This window comes from Cetorhinus maximus, chromosome 10 (assembly GCF_964194155.1).
Source record: "Cetorhinus maximus chromosome 10, sCetMax3.hap1.1, whole genome shotgun sequence".
In the NCBI taxonomy this organism is placed as follows: domain Eukaryota; kingdom Metazoa; phylum Chordata; class Chondrichthyes; order Lamniformes; family Cetorhinidae; genus Cetorhinus; species Cetorhinus maximus.
In genome coordinates, this window is record NC_135888.1 from 129,588,169 (window position 1) to 129,611,837 (window position 23,669).

The 23,669-nt window shown below is 47.3% G+C and overlaps 1 protein-coding gene across 1 annotated transcript in view; it reads right to left on the reverse strand.

Moving 5' to 3' along the window:
- Positions 1–5,281: 5,281 nt before the first annotated feature.
- Positions 5,282–23,669, reverse strand: part of cyfip2 (cytoplasmic FMR1 interacting protein 2) — a 105,506-nt gene continuing 87,118 nt past the window's right edge. Inside the window, exons 28-32 of the mRNA XM_078551132.1 lie at positions 13,430–13,524; positions 12,033–12,071; positions 9,184–9,422; positions 7,244–7,391; positions 5,282–5,654 (exon numbers count right to left, since the gene is read on the reverse strand). Of these exons, the coding sequence (XP_078407258.1) occupies positions 5,487–5,654; positions 7,244–7,391; positions 9,184–9,422; positions 12,033–12,071; positions 13,430–13,524 (689 nt within the window). The 3' untranslated portion in view covers positions 5,282–5,486. The remainder of the gene's footprint in view (positions 5,655–7,243; positions 7,392–9,183; positions 9,423–12,032; positions 12,072–13,429; positions 13,525–23,669) is intronic.

Sequence of the window (23,669 nt, forward strand, 5' to 3'; positions counted from 1 at the left end):
GCCATGATTTTAACCCAGAGCTGTGAGAATCACCAGTGGAACCAAACACAGCAGAAGGGAAACAGGGCTCAGCAAGGGAAGTGCTTTTAATGATTTCCTTGTGGACCAGGAGGAGCAGGAATTCTCGCCTCAGATAGGAAAACTGTGGGTTTCCCAATGGCTGACCTGTATCTTAACATTATTTACGCATCTTGGTTCTATGTGTACGGATTGTAGTCCAAGTTTCAATATGTTGATGAGGTGTGGTGGGGTTGAACTAGCCCAAGTCTCACGCTGACACAGCCTTTTGCCCAAGTGGTTTATGATGGGCCAAGAACCCTACTCTCAATCTCTGTCAGTCGTGACTCAGTCAGTAGCTTACACAATTCTAAGTCAGAATATCATGGGTTTGAGTCCTGCTCCAGAAACTTGGGGCAGAATTTTCCGCTCGGCGTGCGGGCGTGCACCTGACACGACCAAGCGTGAAATAGCGCGAGAGTCGGCAGCGCACCCGCCGACAATTAAGAGACCTATTAAAGCCATTAATCAATTAATCAACCTGTATTTTTCACAGCCCGTCCGTTGGGAGCGGGCAAATGGCCACCCCGGGATTAGGTTTCCGACATTAATTTTTTAAAAATAAAGATATTTTGACGTAATTTCTATTATGTTTCTATTTCTGTGTGAGTCCTATGTGGGGACATTTTTTTCCTATTTTCAAAATCTTTATTTTTCATTTTAAAATTCTTCAGCTCCCTGAGGTAGCTCCCTGCCTTCAAGGAGCTTTCAGTGCATGCTCCCTGACACTTGTGCAGACTTCAGCACTCGCCCGCCCCTGCCCTGGCAGCACTGAGCTTCTCTGCTCACCTTTCAAGCTGGCTGGCCGTTAATTGGTCAGCCAGCATGAAATCGCGGTCAGGGGTGGCGGGCCGTTCCCTGGCTGCTCCTGGGCCTGCATGACAACCTGAAAATACTGTCCTTGAGCACAAAATCCAGGCTGACACTCCTGGGGCAGTGCTGAGGGAACACTACACTGTTGGAGGGTTAGTACTGAGGAAGTGCATTGCTGTCGGAGGATCAGTACTGACGAAATGCTGCACTGTCAGAGGTGCTGACTTTCAATGAGACATTAAACCAAAGCCCTATCTGACCTCTCAGGTGGAAGTAAAAAGATATCACAGCACTATTGGAAGAACAGGAGATTCCTCCCAGTGCCCTGGCCCAATTTTTCTACCTTAACCAACATTACGGCCTGAATTTTTCAGGCGGTGGGCGGGCCCGGCAGAAACAGTTGCGGAGTCGATAGCTGCCCGTGATCGGCTCTGCGCCATTTTATGCAGGCGGGACAGTTAAGGCCCGCCCAGCGTAAGACGCAAGCCGTAGTGCTCAGCGCTACCTGTGCGGGCGGGGGTAGGAGAAGGAGTCGGGGCCAGGGCTTTTTCACGCATGCGTACAAAAGAGCGCTTCAATCTCCCTGAGGCCCGGAGCTGCCACATGGAGATTGAAGCGATTTTCAAATAAATAAATAAATGGCTGTAAAATTTATTTAAACATGTCCCCTCATGTGACTATGTCACATGAGATGGGATATATTTTTATATCTCATTTAAAAATTTTATTCAATTAATAAATGCTTTAGGAAACCTCATCTCGCTCGTGGATGAGGTTTCCTACAAAACGTGAAGGCCACTTGGCCTTTTCTCCTGCCCGCCAACCTGAAGGTTGGATGGGCAGCGTCAACAATGACCTTAATGACTTCCTTAATGGCCTTAATAGGCCATTTAAATATCGGCGGGCACACAGCCGACTCCGGCACGTGCCCGCCGAACGAAACATCGCGACACAGTGCAATGACATTAGGACACACGCCCGACGTCATCGCGTGTCATTTTGCGTGTCAGCATGTCAGGCCCGACCCCGCACACCCACTGAAAAATCCTGCTGTATAAGATTATCTGGTCACTAACGCATTGATATTGGTGGGATCTTGCAATGCAAAAATTGTTTGTCGCATCCACCTTAATTCATTGGCTGCAAATCACTGAGGAGCTGAAAGATGCTATATAAATTCGAGTTCTTTTCTCCTTTCTGAGATTCTTACTGATAGACAGTAACTTGGACAGGCAGTAGTTTTAATATTCGAAGGGAATTTTATTTCTTTTAATTTATCCTCATGGTGAGATTTGACAATGGTGCATCAATACACACAATCATGGAGATTAAACTGTTTACATCCCAAAAAAAAACAGAACACAAACACTGATTTACACAACTGCTTGTCAGCTCAAGGCTAGTGACACACTTAAGACCAGCATTTACGTCTGGACCTGCTTATGGGTTTATGATCCCCTTCACATCGAAAGGAGTGGCTACAGAAGCTGCTTCACCCGCTGGCAATCCTTCATATGGGAGATTCTAGTTTTGGGGTGTTGGGCAGTTCTGTAACAATCACACCTCAGATCCAAACCAAGAACACCCCACAAATACAAACACCACCAAATTCTCAACGCCAATTTTCACCAAGAGCAGAAAGTGTGTAAAAAAAAGTGTAAATGGTAAAAACCCTTCCTCAAGGAATAATTTACATTAAAAGCTCAGAGGCCACACATCACACATAAATTAGTTCAGCTAGTTAAATTTCTTTGTTCTCTGGCACACATATCTCATTAATTGCTGTCACACTTGATAAATATTTTATATCTTTTTAAAAAATTCAAGATCCTGAGCCCTCCATGAGATTTTACTGCTCGAGTTTCTGAGAAATTATATTTTGACTTTAAATTATGTATTGGACAGTCACAGAGAGGAGGGGATATCTTTACCTAGGCTACTGCATTCAAACCAACTTTTAAAAAGGAAGCCTCAGTTTTCAGCTTTTTTTTTGAATGCATCAAGTCACAAGTTCCGTTGCATTATCCCCAACATGCGCTCAGAGCATTGCCCATTTCCAAGCCGAGGAATGATGCAATAGAACCTGTGCCCCAAGGACTTTGTACTGAGTGCCTTGCAATTGAATATTTAGCCCAGCTCACCAGTCAGCCAAGACTGTGCCTCTCAACAGGTCCATCTGCCAATGAGCCCAATGTCCTCAACCAAAATGTGTGTGTGAAGACTACCTGACAAAGAGGTGGCCAGAGAAAGCAATGAGGAACAGGAACCTCAGTGAATTTCTTGCCCTAACCCCATCCTAGGCACAGCAATATGAAGCCAATTGTTTTGCTCCCGTTTGCTGGGTTGACACACGGGGCCATTCTTGATCAGTATGGCTCAGAATTGGGTTTTACTGTCTGAACTGGGTTGGAGTGAAGTGTGGAGCGGGGTGGGGGGGGGGGGGTAAGGAGGGGAGAAAACCCAAGAGAGGAGCTGGTATCGGACACATGGCTGGGCTACAAACCCCCCTGTGCTAGGTGATAATGCTGCTCAGTTTAACCATGGCCTGGACCATGATGATTGGCTGATTGGGCCTAGTGGGATTTTCCCTACAAATGCTCTTTTAGGGAGGCTATCCTGGACCCATACCTGTTCACCTCAATGCAACAAATATCAGAAAATCAGTCAGGTGAGAGTATGCATCTGTGGAAGGAGAACACACAATTTTCCAATATTCCTGTGCCCTGGTGATTTTTATTCATTTTTGGGATGTGGGCATTGCTGACAAGGATGACATTTATTGTTCAGCCCAGTTGCCCCGGGTACGTGGTGGGCCTTCTACTTGAACCACTGGTAGCTGGTTTAATACAAACTGAATCTCTTGCTAGGCCACTTCAGAGGGCAGTTAAGAGTCAACTGCATTGATTTGGGACTGAAGTCAATATAGGCCCAGATCAGGGAAACTCTTTCGAGTTACCAACAGTCACAGATTGCAACTTCTTTCGAGTACAATCACAGTTCTTGGTTTTTCCAGGAGTGGGACATGAACCCACAACCCTCTGATTCAAAGGCGAGGGTGCTATGAACTGAGCCACACGATGACAGGTTTCCTTCCCTGGTAGTTTGTTCTAAAAAAAATGTTCCCTGATTACTAGTCTAAAAAGATAACCACCTCACCACTGTATTTGATGGTCTGGCATACACAAGAAAGTCTCCCCTTTCTTTTCGAACTGTTATTTAATTTATTAACTATTAATTATTTGCAAGATTAAGCCACCTCGACATGAAAAGCCATGAAGTGCGAATGAATCATGTAATTGCAAACTAACGTGTGTTGAATTGAGTCAGGAAGGGGTAAAGCCTTTAGCCATTGGCCCACACGTTGCTCTAAATTGAGATCTATAGAAATGAGTCAGGCCATCATGGTTTCAAATCCCATTTCAGAGACTTGAGCCCAGAATCCAAGCCGACACTCCTAGTGCAGTAACTGAGGGAGTACTGCATGGTCAGAGGTGCCACTATTCAGGTGAGTTGAGATATTAAACCAAGTCTGCCCTCTCAAGTAAAAGATCCAATGGCACTGTTTCTAAGATAAGGGGAGTTCTTCCTGGAGTCCTGTTTAACATTTATCCTTAAACCAGGATCACTCAAACAGATTATCTGGTCAATAATTTCATTGCAGACTGTGGGAGATTCCTACATTACAACAGTGGCTATGCTTCAAAAAGTACTTTATTGGCTGTTAATTTATACTAATTGCATTTAATTGTATGCAGGTGGTGGGCATTGCCTGTTCATTGACTTGAGCCCCTGTAAATAGATAAGGACTGAAACAATAGTTGCTGGGTTAGGAGGTGTATGCATGCAACTCTGTATATAAATATTAAAATGTGTAATGATTGGCTCCAGTTCTAACATTAACCAGCTGACTTTCTGAACTAGAACACTGGCTATGAAGCGCTTTGCAATGTCCTGAGGATCTGAACCATGCCATAGAAATGCAGGACACTTTTCTCCAAATGCACAAAATTTGGAGGTTTTTAAAGAGTGACAGGCTGGATGACCTCAAAATTCCATTGGGAAATTCCATTGTGTTCATTATTTCTGACAACACTTGTGAAGCCCTCGGGAATTCCCCATTGCACTGTAATTAGGGCTCAGCAGAGTGCTTAGATATGGCAGGTGGCAAGGTCTGGTGCCCAGGGAGCACCAAGTGAGAACAACACAGCACTAACCACCCGAGGGCACGTTGGGTGAGCAGGACAGGACATGCAGCAGAAATGACCAATAAAAACAACACAGTCAGCTCAGTTGCTCTCTTCTGAATCCTCTTATGAGTCAAATTAATTTCACCTCCAAGTGACCTCCAAAAAGGCAACTTAATTTCAGAACTGGCTGCAATATTCAGAGGATAAATAGAAATTTTCTTTTTGTCCCCAAATGGCTCAGTTGAAATAAAGTGACAAGGACAGGCTGGGAGATAAACCTTTCTGCCCTGTAGTTGAGGGTTAGGATCACCAGGGAACGCAGATACTACTGAAACCAAAACCAGAATTTGTTCCACGACAACTTTTGAACTCAGTTCCGCTTTTGGATCTCAGGCTGAACCAAGGTTACGTCAGGGGCCATTATTACTCCTAGCAGGTGGTGGCCAAGGACTGGTGAATTGGTGGCTGGAAGCAGCGCACATGCTCTACCGTTGAACTGTCGTTCTCCACTGACTTGAGATACTTGTTCAACATGGCGAAAATCTCGTTATTCAAGATCTGGTACTTTCTGATCCTGTCTGCCATCTTTTTCAGGGGCTGTAGGAACACAGAATGAACAAGGCTCAGACACAACCAGACTCTTGAGATACTGACATAGGAACAGGAGGAAGCCATTCAGCCCCTCGAGCCTGCTCCGCTATTCAACAGGTAGATAGCTGATCTGCATCTCACCTCCATCTATCCGCCTTTGTTATTTATCTTTTATTCCGTTATCTAACAAAAATTATACCAATCTCAGTTTTGAAATTTCCAACTGACACTCCCCAGCCTCAACAGTTTTTTTTGGGGGGGGAAGAAGAATCCAGATTTCCACTGCTCTTTGTTTGAAAAAGTGTTTCTTGATATCTTTAAATGGCTTGGTTCTAATTTTAATATTATGTTCCCCTGTTCTGGACTCTGACAGCAACCACCTTCCCTATCAAATTCTTTAATCATTTTAAACACCTCAATTAGGTCAACCATACTCGAGGGAATACAAGCCTAGCCTATGGATCCTATCCTTATAGGCCAGTGTATCCTGTGGTAGGTGTTCCAGAACCAATCTGAGTTCCAATGAGGATTGATTGTATCACCAGATGGCCAACATGGGTGCTGATCAACTGACCCCTAGATATAGCTCTTGGCACTGACATACTCTCCATTCAGGGTCAAAGACACTCAGCTAACATATTCTTCCAAACTCCACCTTTCTTCCAGAGCATGGAAGCAAAAAGTGAACTGCGGTTTGGTCTCAAAGTCCAGCGTGAATAAAATGGCCCACACATGAACCACAACCAGTGCCCACTGGAAAGTGAATTCGGATTCCTGCAGGAAATGCAATTAACTCTAGAAAGGGTTTGATAGGGTGGGTTTAGAGAAGAAAATTTCTGACTGTGGTGGGGAAGGAGGGAGTGGGGGGGTGGAGGGGGGAACCTAAACTAGAGGCCATAAACTAAAAATAGTCATTAAATCCAATAGAGACTTCTTTCCCAGAGACTGGTGAGAATGAAACTCACACTGACTCTGATAAGGGGGAGGGCTCCACTGAGATCAGGGAAAAATGGACAGAATTCCTGGGGTAGCCAGAGCCTTTGCCCAGATGCTCCAACTTGGTGCAAAGGTGGATACAGAGGGGGAGTGGTCAATAAGCTGCTCCTGCCCCAGTGACCAGAATTTAAGGCAGAAATTAAACATGGTGGGAACCAGAGTTCTGACTCCCTCCTCCCTTCCCCGCTCCCACTTCCCTTTCCTCCTCCTCCTGCAGACAACAACCACAACCTCTGCCCCTGTTTTGCACCCTCTCTCGTTTCTGGGACCTGAACTGATGCCATAAGACCATAAGACATAGGAGCAGAAATTAGGCCATTCGGCCCATCGAGTCTGCTCTGCCATTCAATCATGGCTGATAAGTTTCTCAACCCCATTCTCCCGCCTTCTCCCCGTAACCTTTGATCCCCTTACCAATCAAGAACCTATCTACCTCGGTCTTAAATACAATCAATGACCCGGCCTCCACAGCCTTCTGTGGCAATGAATTCCATAGATTCACCACTCTCTGGCTAAAGAAGTTTCTCCTCATCTCTGTTCTAAAAGGTCTTCCCTTTATTCTGAGGCTGTGCCCTCGGGTCCTAGTCTCAGATACTTACCACATTCTTTATAATCTCGTCCTTTCCATCCTGCCTCTGAACCTTCAGTAAGTGGTAACAGAAGTCAAACAAGTCAAAGCGTCGCTGTTGTCCCAGAAGGACAATGATGGAACATCCAGCCCAATTCAAACCATCTCCAAAACACTGCCTGAGGGTGAAACCAGATACAGTAAAACATGGCATTCCTGCATTAGACTGTTTGCCTCCTGAATTTTCCTACGTTCCAACAGTGACTGCACATCAAAAATATTCTGTTGTCTGTAAAACACTTTGGGACATCCTGAGGTGGCGAATGGTGCTATAGAAGTGCAAGATGTTTCTTTGAATTCAGAAACTTGCTCGATCTTAACCATTACTCATGATAGGCTGGTTCACTGCTGTTTATGGGAGCTTGCTGTGGGAAAATTGGCTGTCATGCTTCACTAAATTACAACAGTGACTCTTCAGTGATCTGCTTCAAAGAGTATTTCATTGGCCGATAGAAAGGTAAGATTTTAGTGTCAGGCGCGATAGAAAGGCAGGTTTTTAGTGTATGGGGACAGGAACCTGTCAATGTTTGAATTTTCTACCTTTAATCTGTCAATCCCTAGGTGGAATGGATTTCTGAGTGGATGAGGCAAAAACCCTGGAATCACATGGTTGATGTGAGAATGGATATGGGGCTTGTTGTGATTGGATGAAGTTACTCATCTGTATTTTATATTAATCATGTGAAGACAAAAAAAAAAGACTAAATTTATGAGTTCAAATTCCACGATGGTAATTTGAGAATTTGAATTCAGTTTAAAAAAATTCAGCAATTAAAAATTTGGCATCAGTAAAAATTACCATTTAGCTGTTCGATTGTAATTAAAAACCCGCCATCACCTTCTCAGGGCAACTAGGGATGGGTACTAAATGCTGGCCCTGCCAGCAACATCCCAAGTGTGAATTTTTAAATTGACATTTTAACCATATTCAGACAGCAGCATTGCAGATCAGTGGGAGCAGTGACACCTGGTAAGTGCAGTAATTAGTGAGGAACTGAGACTGCACTGGAAATCCCAGTGAATCAGTCCTGGCATAGGAAGTGCAAAGTTTGATCCTGCTCCTGGTTGTGATTCAGGGACACCTTGTGGAAAGAATGTGTGTGGTGTGTCAGCATGTTAGCATGTAGGTGCAGCAAGCAATTAGGAAGGCAAATGGCAGGTTGGTTTTTATTGCAAGGGGATTGAAGTACAGGAATAAAGAAACCTTGCTACAATGTACAGGGCTTTGGTGAGATCGCACCTGGAGTAGTGTGTGCAGTTTAGGTCTCCACATTTAAAGAAGGATATACTTGCCTTGGAGGCAGTACAGTAAAAGTTCACTAGGTTGGCCTCTGGGATAACAGGATTGCCCTATGATGAGAGGCTGAGTAAACTGGGCCAATACTCTATGGAGTTTAGAAGAATTGAGGTGACCTCATTGAAACATACAAGATTCTGAATGAGCTTGATAGGGTGGACACAGAGATTGTTTCTGCTGGTCGGGGAATCTAAAACACGGGGGCACAGTCTCAGTATAAGAGGCCGATCATTTAGGACTGAGATGAGGAGAAATTATTTCACTCAGAGGGTTGTGAATCTTTGGGATTCTCTATTCCAGAAAGTTGTGGATGCTTTGAATATACTGAAGGCTGGGATAGACAGATTTTTGGTTTTTCAGGGAATCAAGGGGTATGAGGTGCGGGTGGGAAAGTGAAGTTAAGTCCACGGTCAGCCATGACCATATTGAATGGCGGAGCAAGCTCGATAGTCCGCTCCTGCTTCTATTTCTTGTGTTCTTGTATGTGCATGTGTGTCAGTGTGCATCAGTGAGCACATAGGTGTCAATGCGTCATGTGGACCCAGCTGCTCTATCGAGCTCTGGGCCACGCCTCCCTCCCGCTTGTTGTTAACACTTTGTACTCCTGCACTTACTCCGCCGTGAACTCATTCGTCCCGACGGGGATACAGTAAACGAACTGCATCGCGCTCCACAGCCGATGGAACTCCACGCACTCATCTACATGCATGACACCATTGGTCGCAGGAGGTCCCTTCCACACTGGGTCCTGCAGGTAGTTCCGAATGCGGGTCAGGATCACCTCAAACATGGACAGGCCACAGCACAGACGCTCCTTGGTGAGCAGGTCCCCTTCGCGGGCAATCGCTATTTGCTGCAGACACGGACACACAACATGAATATCAGTAACATGGCAAGAAGCTCGCTCCAGGAATCAAGCTGTGAAATGTTCTAAACCAGTACCACACATCGGCCCGATTACTTCTACACGACGCAGTTAAAAATACCTTTCACGTTTATATCGATTTCTTTAGCTCATCTGCTGAGTGCAGCTGGGAACAGTAGCATTTCCCACTTGCCCCTACTCTCTGTCTCAGTACAGGGCGTGCACAGACCCCCATACTATACACCACCTCACTTACAACTGTTATAACATTGTTACTCCTTTAGTACAACTGACGCACAAGTCCAATGCAAGGTAGCAGATTCCCTCCATGTCAGGCTTCCTTAGGTCCCATCTTTCTCACCCCACCGCCTCCCGTCCTTCCTCTACAATAGAGATCTCACTGGGGTACATGTTCCACACACACTGACTCTCACTGGGGTACATGTTCCACACACACTGACTCTCACTGGGGTACAGGTTCCACACACACTGACTCTCACTGGGGTACAGGTTCCACACACACTGACTCTCACTGGGGTACGGGTTTCATGAACACCGACTCTCACTGGGGTACAGGTTCCACAGGCACTGACTCTCAATGCGGTACAGGTTCCACAGACACTGACTCTCACTGGGGTACGGGTTTCACGGACACTGACTCTCAATGGGGTACAGGTTCCACACACACTGACTCTCATTGGGTTTCATAGGCACTGACTCTCACTGGGATATGGGTTCCACAGACATGGGGCTGAATAATACGCCCTGTCCAGAAACTACATTTGGAGCTGGAGCTGGCATGCTCTACACCGACCCACCCTGCAACCATAAAGCGCTGCGGGGTGGATTAATGAGGGCCGATTAGGAATTCTGCTCCTCATTGGGTAAGAAGTCCTGCCCTCTGGAGCTGCGGGCCAATCCGAACAGTCCCAGCAGTGCCAGGAAGGCATCAGTGCTGCTGTTGGCACTACAGAGGAAGAAGATGGATCCCTGGAGCAGGGAAGATTAATTGATTAATTACTAGATTGATACCTGGAATGAGCGGGTTGTCTTATGAGGAAAGGTTAGACAGACTGGGCTTGTTTCCACTGGAGTTTAGAAAAGTGAAGGCTGATTTGATTAAAGTATACAAGATCCTGAACAGTCTTGACAAGGTGGACAATGAAAGGATGTTTCCTCTTGTGGGTGAGTCCAGAACCAGGGGGCACTGTTTTAAAATTAGGGGTCGCCCTTTTAGACAGAGATGAGGAGAAATTTTCTCTCAGAGGGTTGTGCGACTTTGGAACTCACTGCCTCAGAAGGTGGTGGAGGCAGGGTCATTGAATATTTTTAAGGCAGAGGTAGATAGATCCTTGTTAGGCAAGGGAATCAAAGGTTATCAGGGTTAGATGGGAATGTGGAAATCGAAACACAAGAAGATCAGCCATGATCTTACTGAATGGCGGAGCAGGCTCAAGGGGCCGAATGGTCTACTCCTGTTCCTATTTCTTATGTTCTTATGCAAGTCCAGGGTCTTGGGCAGGTTAGGGATAGGGGTGGGGGGAGGGGATAGGAAGGAAGGGGGAGGTTCAACCTAAGAGCGGGGTGGGGGGCCACCTTGCGATCGGCAAAGGGCAGCACCCGAGGAATAACCTCCACTTCCTCCTGCCCTTTTAAGCACTGAGTTTAAAAATCAGGCTTCCTGCTTCTGCCCTGCTCCCCAAGCCAAACATTTTATGGAATGGGCAGTGTATTATCAGGGTCAATTGGCTTGATAACAAGCCTAACTGACTCTTAGTTATCAATTTAAATACGGCAGACAGGCTGCCGATTATGGTGCCTTTCCGCACCCCCCCCCCCGTATTATGGCGGTGAGCTTGGGGGTTGGAAGCTGGTGGAATGGGTGTGCTCCCATCCCAATCTTACAAGACCTCCCCCTCCCCCCACCATGGGAAACACGCCAACTGGGGGCACGTAAAATTCAGCCCCCCCAATTCTCACTGGGGTTTCACAGACACTGACGCTCTCTGGGGTACAGATTTCACAGACACTGACTGTCACTGGGGTTACGGGTTCCACACACACTGACGCTAACTGGAGTAGAGGTTCCACAGACACTGACGCTAACTGGAGCACAGGTTCCACAGACCCTAACTCTCACCGGGGTACAGGTTCCACATACACTGACTCTCACTGGGGGTACGGGTTCCACAGATACTGACGCTCACTGGGGTACAGACTTCACAGACACTTACTCTCACTGGGGTACAGGTTCCACAGACACTGACGCTAACTAGAGTACAGGTTCCACAGACACTGACTCTCACTGGGGTACAGGTTCCACAGACACTGACGCTAACTGGAGTACAGGTTCCACAGACACTGACTCTCACTGGCGTACAGGTTCCACACATACTGACTCACACATTGACTCTCACTGGGGAATGGGTTCCACAGACACTGATGCTCACTGGGGTATAGACTCCACAGACACTGATTCTGATTGGGGTATATGAACCCCCTTCAGCCCCCCCACCCCCAACCCCAAGGCTGACGTCTCCCCCAGCTTAGGGGCTACCTCGGCTGCGATGAGCTAAAGGTTTTATGGAGTTTACTTACACTGACTGGTAGATTGTCTTTCCATCGCTGCGAAAAGTTCTGGGGGGGTAAAACAATTTTTATTTAGGAAAGAAAATCTTCAGAGGCCGACTTTGTCCGCTGGTCACGTTGCTTCGGCTGCTGGAGATGCCTGAGGTCGCGGCTCGGGCAGGGGGTTCACATGGCAAAGGTCAAGCCACGTCCTCAAGCATCGACTTTTACGGGTGGGGGGAGATTTCCAGGAAAATTTCAGTTTGTATGGGTGTGCAGGTCGTGGCTCAACCTGTTCTCACCGCAGGGCAAACTGCAAGCACTCTGCCGCTATGCAAGGGTCTTCACGGAAACTATCCCCCGTCCCACCTGTTAAGTTAGCTTCTGTTCAGGCTACAACAACAACTTTCATTTAAACAGCATCTTTAACATAGTCAAATGTCCCAAGGTGCTTCACAGGACCATAAATCAGACAAAAATTTCACACCAAGTTACATGAAGGAGATAGAGGAAATGGTGACTAAAAACTTGGCCAAACATATTGGTTTTAAGGAGCATTTTTTAGGGACAGAATCATTGCAGTTAACTCTTTGACTACAATTAGATAGCTAAGAATGGAATCAGATGAGGGCAATCCCACCCAGCTAGATGTTGGAGTAGAATTGGAGGAAGATGAAGTGGTAAACCATGTTGAAGGCTGCAGACAGGTTGAAAAAGATGAGGAGGGAAAGTTCACCATTGTCACAGTCACATAGGATGTAATTTGTGGCTTAGATCCAAACCGTTTTGCTACTGTGGCAGGGCAGAAACATGATGAGAGCTATAGGAAAGATGGGCATGGATTTGGGAGGCAATAACACGTTCAAGGACTTTGGAGAGAAAGTGAGGTTGGAGACGAGACGATAGTTTGCAAGGATAGAGGTATCAAGGGTTAATTTTTTTGAGGAGACTGGTGATGATGGCAGATTTTAAGGAGTGAGGGACAGCACCCGAGGAAAGAGAACCATTAACAATGTCAGCTAGCATGGGGGCTGGGTGGGAAAGTTGAGCGGTTAGCAGTTTAGTGAGAATAGAGATGAGAGACCAGGATGTAGGTCTCATGGACAAGAGTTGCAAAACCATTGCTATAAGCTTGTGATGTGGCAAAATCAGGTAAACTGGTGACTGACCAAGGGCACAGTATCTGAAGAGCCTAGGGAACATGCCCATGACTAGTGCTGGGCAGGGTTCCCATTGGGTGTGTGTCCTGCTTGGCATGGTTCCTGCTGGGTGGGGCTTCCGCTGGGTTAGGTTCCCACTGGGGGTGTCCCCCGCTGAGTGAGGTTCCTGCTAGGTATGTGTCCCATTACCAGTATCTACTCAGGAAATTGATCAAGTGTAATGCGGATTTGGGGACTGCAGCATTAATAGGATAATCTCTCCCTTACCTGTGGTGTCCCAAGTCTTTCGATTAAAGGAACAAGGTGGAGAGGAGCATATTTTGCTTCCAAGCGTTTCATTCGGACCTCCAATCGTTCGCCCTCTGTTAACAAGACACCAAATCATGCTCAGTTTCACGCTGCTAATCCCTATGCCTTCTTGCACTCATCAAGTTGAATCTTTTTTTCACCAGGATCTGTACCAATCCCTCACTTCCCAGCCAGATATGCTATGTGTCTGCTAGCTTATTCATACAGACCCACACCTTTTCTATTCAAAACCACTGACTGCATCTTTGCCAAGTGACCCACTATCTGTTTTCAAATTGTCCACAGCATGGAGACCATCCTATGATCTGCGTACCTGTAATCACCAGCTCTACAAATCTCATCACTCTCCCTCTCAGCATTCTTGGAGTTCCATTCTGATCTCTCCTGTCAGGGGGCTAAGACTCACTCTATGTTTTTATAAAATATATACATATATATCATCCTGACTAAGCTATAATTTTTTAAAAACTGGATAAAGACTTTAAACTGACTGAAGCCATGACTGGCTACGACTCACACCAAAGGAATTTCTGGCCTTCACAACAGCAGCAACCTTGCTATCTCTAAAGAGTGCTAATGCCTCCTGTGTCTGCAGAGGTCAAATCCCCAGGACGTGTACAAAGGCCCCTTTACATTTCTAAGGCCAGGCCCTTGGCCAATGGAGTCTGTGAGGGAAAAAGGACTCAGAAACCTCTGTCGAACTTATTAATAGTTGAAACATTAACTATCTCAAGAATCCAGACCAGGAATGTACATCCTTTGTTCAAACCAAGGTGGAGAAGTGGGAGTCATGTCACATGACACCGCCCCAAGCTGCTAGAACCAGTAATATTGCCATGTGGAGCTGAAAAAACTCAGACTGCTATTTTCCATCTAGCAGGCAGCAGCAGAAACAGGGCTCTGTCCAGGTCTTTCAATACCTGGCTCCCCAACTACACTGTTTTTTAGTGGAGCTTCTGAACTTCTGTACCAGTGCCTACAAGACTAAATCATCTCTGTATGCCCATGTTATCGGGCAAATGAACTCTACTGGAAAAGTGGACTATCCAGCATCTGTCTTCAACCTGCTGACTCTGAAAGAATACACCATTGGACTTTGATGCTGGACTCTGGACTCATGGGAAACAATAATTCTTACCTTCTCTGTGGTCTTTGCCCTGTACCTCTTTCTTTCCCTTATCCTTCTTTTATTGTATGAATGTACTAGGGGCTACATAGTGACACCCACTCCCATGTTTTGAGTGTGTGTAACATAGACTAACCCTTTTAGTTCACCCTATCTCAAGTTTGCTGTGCAGTTATTAATAGAGAATTGGATCACATCAAAACTGAGGAGTTGGGAAAATACACCACCACATATAAAGGGGGGAATCAAAATCGAAAACACCTTTCTAATAACGGACAGGTGATGAGAGGAGAAATCAGGGCTGTTTAAATTAAAACCCCCCCTCCTGTCTGTAACAGTCCCAATATTTCCTCAAATAGTTTCTCTTCCCATTCATGTGCAGCCCACTCTCCAAGGGTCTGCACTTCATCCCTGACCTCCATCCTCTCTGTTACCTTTCAGCAACAGTAGTCCACTACTACAACTACACCCAAACAAATACACTCAACACCACCTCTCCATCACTGACATCATAGGACAGTGCAACACAGAAGGAGGCCATTCGGCTATCCAATCAGTCGCACTCCCCTTAATCTTTCCCTATAGCACTGCAATTTTCCTTTTCAACTATTTAGCCAATACCCTTTTGAAAGCTACTCTTGAATTTGCTTCCACTGCTTTATCAGACAGTGCATTGCCGATCACAACCCACTACTTTAAAAATTCTCATTTTCCCTCAGGCTCTTTCGCCAATTATGTTAAATCTGTGTCCTCTGGTTACTGACCCCTCTGCCAATGGAAATAGTTTCTCCCTACTTATTGTATCAAAATGCCTCATAACTTTGAACACCTCTATTAAATCTCCCTTTAATCTTCTCTGCTCTAGGAAGAACTATCCCAGCTTCTCCAGTCTCTCCACATGTCTGAAGTTCCTCATCCCTGGTATCATTCTTGTAAATCTCTTTGCACCCTCTCCAAGGACTTGACTTTATCAACTTGCACATCCCGAATGACTGACTGGCTGGCATGAAGCACTAGTGAGATTGTTTGCGTCTGCCCAGTATAAAAGGAACCAAAGTCATCCTTTCCAGCTCCAGTATCCAACTCCTGGTTACCTCCCAAGACATCTTCACCACTCCAGGAATCCTGGTGTCATAGAAACTCAATGGATAAACACTCTTACGTCATATGCCTCTCATATTCTACCATGTCCAGAATGTTGCTTATTTCCCTCTCCTCCCCATCTCTCCCTCATCCTCTGTTTCTTAAAGTTCCCTCCATTCCCCCCAATTCAACTCCTAACCTTCCCCTCCCTACCCCCCAATTCTCACTCCAAACCCCGCAATTCAAACCATCATGTCCATTCCCCAGCCCATTCCCACAATTCAGCACCTTCTCCTCTCCTCCACACCTTCTAATCCTCCCCCCATTCCCACTTAAGGGCCTCATCCCACTGCCGCTGGTTGGTATTGGACTAGGAACGGCAACAAAATTTTTGACGGATAACAGAGGAGAATTTGCAAATGATGAATTTCAGGGCCAGGATTTTCAGCTTGGCGTGCGGGCGTGTGCCCAACATGCCCAAGCGTGAAATAGCACGCGATGACGTCGGGTGAGCGTCCCGATGTCATTGTGCACTCGTGCGATATTTCCATCGGTAGCAAGTCCGCCGACAATTAAGAGGTCTACTAAGACCCTTAAGCAGCTAATTAAATAGAATTTTTCACTGCGGTTGGCAGGCGGGCGAATAGGCCAGGCGGCCTTTGCATTTTTTTGCGAAACCTCATCCACAGGCGGGATGAGGTTTCCAACAAACCCATTTTTAACATGTCCCTCTTCATGCGACTGAATCACATGTAGGGACATGTTTATATTATTTGCGAAATCTTCATTTTAAAAATCTTCAGGTCCCTGAGACAGTTCCCTGCCTTCAGGATGCTTTCAGTGCATACTCCCCAGCGCATGCGCAAACTTCAAGCGCTTTCACCCCGGCAGCACTGAGACTCTGAGCGCACGTTTCACGCTGGCTGGCCGTTAATTGGCCAGCCAGCATGAAATTGCGGTCGGGGCCTGATCACGGGCAGCGGACTGTTTCACGGCCGCTCCCGGGTCTGCCCGTCCGACGAGGGGAAAATCCTGGCCAAGGACATGTGTGAGAATTTTCATATTACAGTCTGAGGCTGAGAGCCCATTCAGCAATGGTTTATGTGAGAGGAATCACACAGTAATTGACAAAATGTTGCATAAGATACTGGCTGACCAACTGGACTGCAAGTTGCAAACGGCACTGGCATGAGAAGTACATACTAAAAAATTCTTTGCAAATGCTTGGGGGGTATAGTCCATACCAATTGGTGTATAGAAGGAATCTGAAGTTGCCTTTGGTGCTGTTGGATGCTCCCCCTGCTCTAGAAGGAACTACCATTAGCTCTATTTTCTCCACCCACTTGATTGCCTTACATGTAGGCAGAAAAGCTTTTATGAAGGCTGAAGTTTCTGAAAGAATTAGGAGGGCGTTGCGGCATCGCATAAGACCGCCCGAGATAGACTTTATTTCAGGTGATCTGGTTTATTACATGAAAGAGGGACATAAGGGTTGGAAAAGCACGTGAAAAGTTATAGGACGTGAGGGGAAAACTGTGATCATCCAAAATGGGAATCAAACAATAAAAGCTAGTTCCTCATGGGTCATCGGAATGAATTATGAATTTTCAGATACTGATGTGATAGAGGATGACAAATCACCATGTGTATCGCATATTCATAGGTTTTGCAGGGCAGAGCTGGAAGGACAAGATACGATGGATCAGAAGTTAGATACTGGTAGAAAAGCGGATCATGAAGAACAGGAAAGAGTTATTTTTTCAAAAGATGAGCTGCCCAAAGTGGGTTATCGGGTATCATGCTGCCTAGAAGGATCGAATAACTAGAAAGATGCGACAATAGTGGGATGGGCAGGGAAATCTGCGGAAAAACATAAGAACTGGTTGAATGTCCAAGATGACGGACAAACAGTGAAGGCCATGGATTGGGAGAATGGAGTATGAGAATGAAAAACAAGGAAGTGTAGCTCGAGTTACAGTTATGGGTCTGGTGATGAATCCCAGGTGAGGAAGCGTTCATGTACAGTGGATAGGGCCTCAGATAGGGTATACAGGGGATCTAACAGTAGCAGCCCAGAAAGACTTCAACAGGCGAGCAGGGGGTCACAATCTGACTAAATGACACAGTAGAATAGAGAACGCAGAACCATCACAACAAAATAGTAGAAGCAGAAGTCCACATACCGAGAGGTTTTTGTAATGGCCAACAAATGAGGGGATAAAGGTACTGAAAGGGTTAAGCAGTTGGAGGGAGTTTGGCATGTATTCAGAGGTCCCAAATAGGGGTCAGCCAGCATTACCGCATAGGTGGGTTTGCACGGTAAAGGTCCTACCGGATGGTACTTAGAAGACCAAGGCTAGATTAGTGGTCTGGAGTTTTGAAGAATGCTTGGCAGATAAAGAGATCAGAGTGAACACACCCACAGCAGGAAAGGTAATTTTGAAAGTTTTTTTGGTCCTTTTGGCAACATTTTCTTGGGAATGTAAGTCAATAGACATAAAAGCTGCATTCCTGCACGGGGAGCACCTCCAGAGGGAAGTGTTTCCCAAACTTCCTAAGAGATAGAGGAAAACTTTGGAAGTTAAATAAGTGTCTATGGCTTGAACGATGTTTCCAAAGTATGGTACTTTTCAGTTAGATCGGTCTTGTTAAAGTTGAGTTGTCTCCAATTGAAGGCAGATCCTGACATTTTTATTGGTACCATGGTTGGAAACTTTCTGGCATCTTTACGATACATGTTGATGACCTCCAATGGGGTGGTACTAGTGAGTTTCAAAACAATGTTATTGACAGGATTAGAACAGAATTTAAGGTTGGAAATCAGGGTTATGGGGCCTTTAAATAAATTGGTTTGGAAATAAAACAGTACGAGTCTGATGTTACTCGACATCAACAATCTTATTTAGAAATCATTAACCCTATCACAGTCAATTGAACTAGGTCCTCACAAAAAGATGCAGATACTTCCAAAGTTAAAGTGGAGCAACTGCGAAGTTTAGTTGGACAATTGAACTGGCTGGGCACACAGACAAGGCTGGATGCAAGTTTTTATATCTTAGAACTGAGTACTATAATGAAACAACCCAAGGTCCAGGACACCTTACGGGGGAACAAAACATTAAAAAAATTAAAAATGGAGAAACATGTGCTGAAATTTCCATCTTTGGGTGATCCTGAGAATGTAAAATTGATTGTGTTCAGGGATGCCTCTCATGAAAACCTTTGTGATGGGTTTCCAAGCGCAGCAGACTTTATAATATTTTTAATGGGAGAAAGTGGGAACTGTTGCCACTTGGCTTCGGAAGCCAAGAAAATAGGAAGAATAGTAAAGAGCACACTGACTGCTAAGACTCTTCTGCTTGTAGAAGCAGCAGACATGGCATTCTTTATATCAAAAACATTAAGGAAAATTCTATATGGGGGAAAGGCTGAAGGAAATATCCCAATAGAATGTTATATAGACAGTCGTTCCCTTTGGTATAATGTACACTCCACAAAGGTTGAGAGTGAAAAAAGTTTATGAGTTGATATTGCAAGTCTAAAACAAATGGTGGAGAGAAAGGATACCGATGGGTAGATACAAGCCATCAGTTGTCAGATTGTTTCACCAAATTGAAGGCTTCGAGTGAGAAATTATTGGGAGTAATAGAAGAGGGACGATTCAGAGTCTGTGTCTTGGAAATGTGTGATTTATTTCCCTGTCTTCAGTTTTTTTTGGCTGAAAAAATGCACTTGTTATTTTTTGCTTTAAGAAGGGGATCTGCTAATGTTGGGATTATGCTACAATGGAGTGCATCCTTTAGTTTGTAATTGAGAGCAACTGCCACCAAATGGGGAAAGATTAGGGAATTATTTCAAATGTCTAAAACCAGGTTACACCAGATGTAGGGGAGGAACAAGGAGAGTCTGTGACTGTCCGATTAAATCTGTGTTAAGGAAAAAACTGGCTCCAGGTTCATCCTTTATTCAAAGCATGAACAGTGACTTTAACAATACACACGCAAATGGAGTTACACACAGACACACGCACAGTTACACACGCACACACATGGAGTTACACACACACACGCGGAGTTACACACACACGCGGAGTTACACACACACACACGGAGTTACACACACACACGCCGAGTTACACACACACACGCGGAGTTACACACACACGCGGAGTTACACACACACGCGGAGTTACACACACACACGCGGAGTTACACACACACACACACACGCGGAGTTACACACACACGCGGAGTTACACACACACACACACGCGGAGTTACACACACACACACACGCAGAGTTACACACACACACACACGCGGAGTTACACACACACATGCGGAGTTACACACACACATGCGGAGTTACACACACACATGCGGAGTTACACACACACATGCGGAGTTACACACACACATGCGGAGTTACACACACACATGCGGAGTTACACACACACATGCGGAGTTACACACACACATGCGGAGTTACACACACACATGCGGAGTTACACACACACATGCGGAGTTACACACACACCCGTGGAGTTACACACACACACGGACACACGAAGTTACACACACATGCGGAGTTACACACACACACGGACACGCGGAGTTACACACACGGACACGCGGAGTTACACACACACGGACACGCGGAGTTACACACACGGACACGCCGAGTTACACACACACGGACACGCCGAGTTACACACACACGGACACGCGGAGTTACACACACACGGACACGCGGAGTTACACACACACGGACACGCAGAGTTACACACGGACACGCGGAGTTACACACGGACACGCGGAGTTACACACGGACACGCGGAGTTACACACACACACACACGGACACCCGGAGTTACACACATACACGGACACGCGGAGTTACACACACACACGCGGAGTCACACGGACACGCGGAGTTACACACACACACGGACACGCGGAGTTACCCACACACACGGACACGCGGAGTTACCCACACACACGGACACGCGGAGTTACCCACACACACGGACACGCGGAGTTACCCCCACACACACGCGGAGTTACCCACACACACACGCGGAGTTACTCACACACGCGCGGAGTTACCCACACACGCGCGGAGTTACCCACACACACGGACACGCGGAGTTACCCACACACACGGACACGCGGAGTTACCCACACACACGGACACGCGGAGTTACCCACACACACGGACACGCGGAGTTACCCACACACACGGACACGCGGAGTTACACACACGGACACGCGGAGTTACACACACGTGCGCGGAGTTACACACACGTGCGCGGAGTTACACACACACGGAGTTACACACACTCGCGGAGTTACACGCACATGCAGACACACACACGCCGAGTTACACACACACGCGGAGTTACACACACACGCGGAGTTACACACATACACGCGGAGTTACACACACACACACACGCGGAGTTACACACACACACACACACGCGGAGTTACACACACACACACACACGCGGAGTTACACACACACACACACGCGGAGTTACACACACGCATGCGGAGTTACACACACGCATGCGGAGTTACACACACGCATGCGGAGTTACACACACACATGCGGAGTTACACACACATGCGGAGTTACACACACGCGCAGAGTTACACACACACACGGACACACGAAGTTACACACACATGCGGAGTTACACACACACACGGACACGCGGAGTTACACACACACACGGACACGCGGAGTTACACACACACGGACACGCGGAGTTACACACACACGGACACGCGGAGTTACACACACACGGACACGCGGAGTTACACACACACACACACACACACGGACACCCGGAGTTACACACATACACGGACACGCGGAGTTACACACACACACGCGGAGTCACACGGACACGCGGAGTTACCCACACACACGGACACGCGGAGTTACCCACACACACGGACACGCGGAGTTACCCACACACACGGACACGCGGAGTTACCCACACACACGGACACGCGGAGTTACCCACACACACACGCGGAGTTACCCACACACACACGCGGAGTTACTCACACACGCGCGGAGTTACCCACACACGCGCGGAGTTACCCACACACGCGCGGAGTTACCCACACACGCGCGGAGTTACCCACACACACGGACACGCGGAGTTACCCACACACACGGACACGCGGAGTTACCCCCACACACGGACACGCGGAGTTACCCACACACACGGACACGCGGAGTTACACACACGGACACGCGGAGTTACACACACGGACACGCGGAGTTACACACACGTGCGCGGAGTTACACACACGTGCGCGGAGTTACACACACACGGAGTTACACACACTCGCGGAGTTACACGCACATGCGGACACACACACGCCGAGTTACACACACACGCGGAGTTACACACACACGCGGAGTTACACACACACACGCGGAGTTACACACACACACGCGGAGTTACACACACACACACACGCGGAGTTACACACACACACACATGCGGAGTTACACACACACACACACGCGGAGTTACACACACACACACACGCGGAGTTACACACACGCATGCGGAGTTACACACGCATGCGGAGTTACACACACACATGCGGAGTTACACACACACATGCGGAGTTACACACACATGCGGAGTTACACACACGCGCGGAGTTACACACACACACGGACACACGAAGTTACACACACATGCGGAGTTACACACACACACGGACACGCGGAGTTACACACACACACGGACACGCGGAGTTACACACACACACGGACACGCGGAGTTACACACACACGGACACGCGGAGTTACACACACACGGACACGCGGAGTTACACACACACGGACACGCGGAGTTACACACACACACACACACACACACGGACACCCGGAGTTACACACATACACGGACACGCGGAGTTACACACACACACGTGGAGTCACACGGACACGCGGAGTTACACACACACACGGACACGCGGAGTTACCCACACACACGGACACGCGGAGTTACCCACACACACGGACACGCGGAGTTACCCACACACACGGACACGCGGAGTTACCCACACACACACGCGGAGTTACTCACACACGCGCGGAGTTACCCACACACGCGCGGAGTTACACACACACGGACACGCGGAGTTACCCACACACACGGACACGCGGAGTTACCCACACACACGGACACGCGGAGTTACCCACACACACGGACACGCGGAGTTACCCACACACACGGACACGCGGAGTTACCCACACACACGGACATGCGGAGTTACACACACGGACACGCGGAGTTACACACACGGACACGCGGAGTTACACACACGTGCGCGGAGTTACACACACGTGCGCGGAGTTACACACACACTGAGTTACACACACTCGCGGAGTTACACGCACATGCGGACACACACATGCGGAGTTACACACACACGCAGAGTTACACACACATGCACATGCGGAGTTACGCACACACGCACATGCGGAGTTACACACACACGCAGAGTTACACACACGCACATGCGGAGTTACACACACACGCAGAGTTACACACACGCACATGCGGAGTTACACACACACGCAGAGTTACACACACACGCACATGCGGAGTTACACACACACGCACATGCGGAGTTACACACACATACGCACATGCGGAGTTACACACACGCACATTCGGAGTTACACACACACGCAGAGTTACACACACACGCACATGCGGAGTTACACACACACGCAGAGTTACACACACACGCACATGCGGAGTTACACACACACGCAGAGTTACACACACACGCACATGCGGAGTTACACACACACGCACATGCGGAGTTACACACACACGCACATGCGGAGTTACACGCACATACGCACATGCGGAGTTACACACACGCACATTCGGAGTTACACACACACGCAGAGTTACACACACACGCACATGCGGAGTTACACACACGCA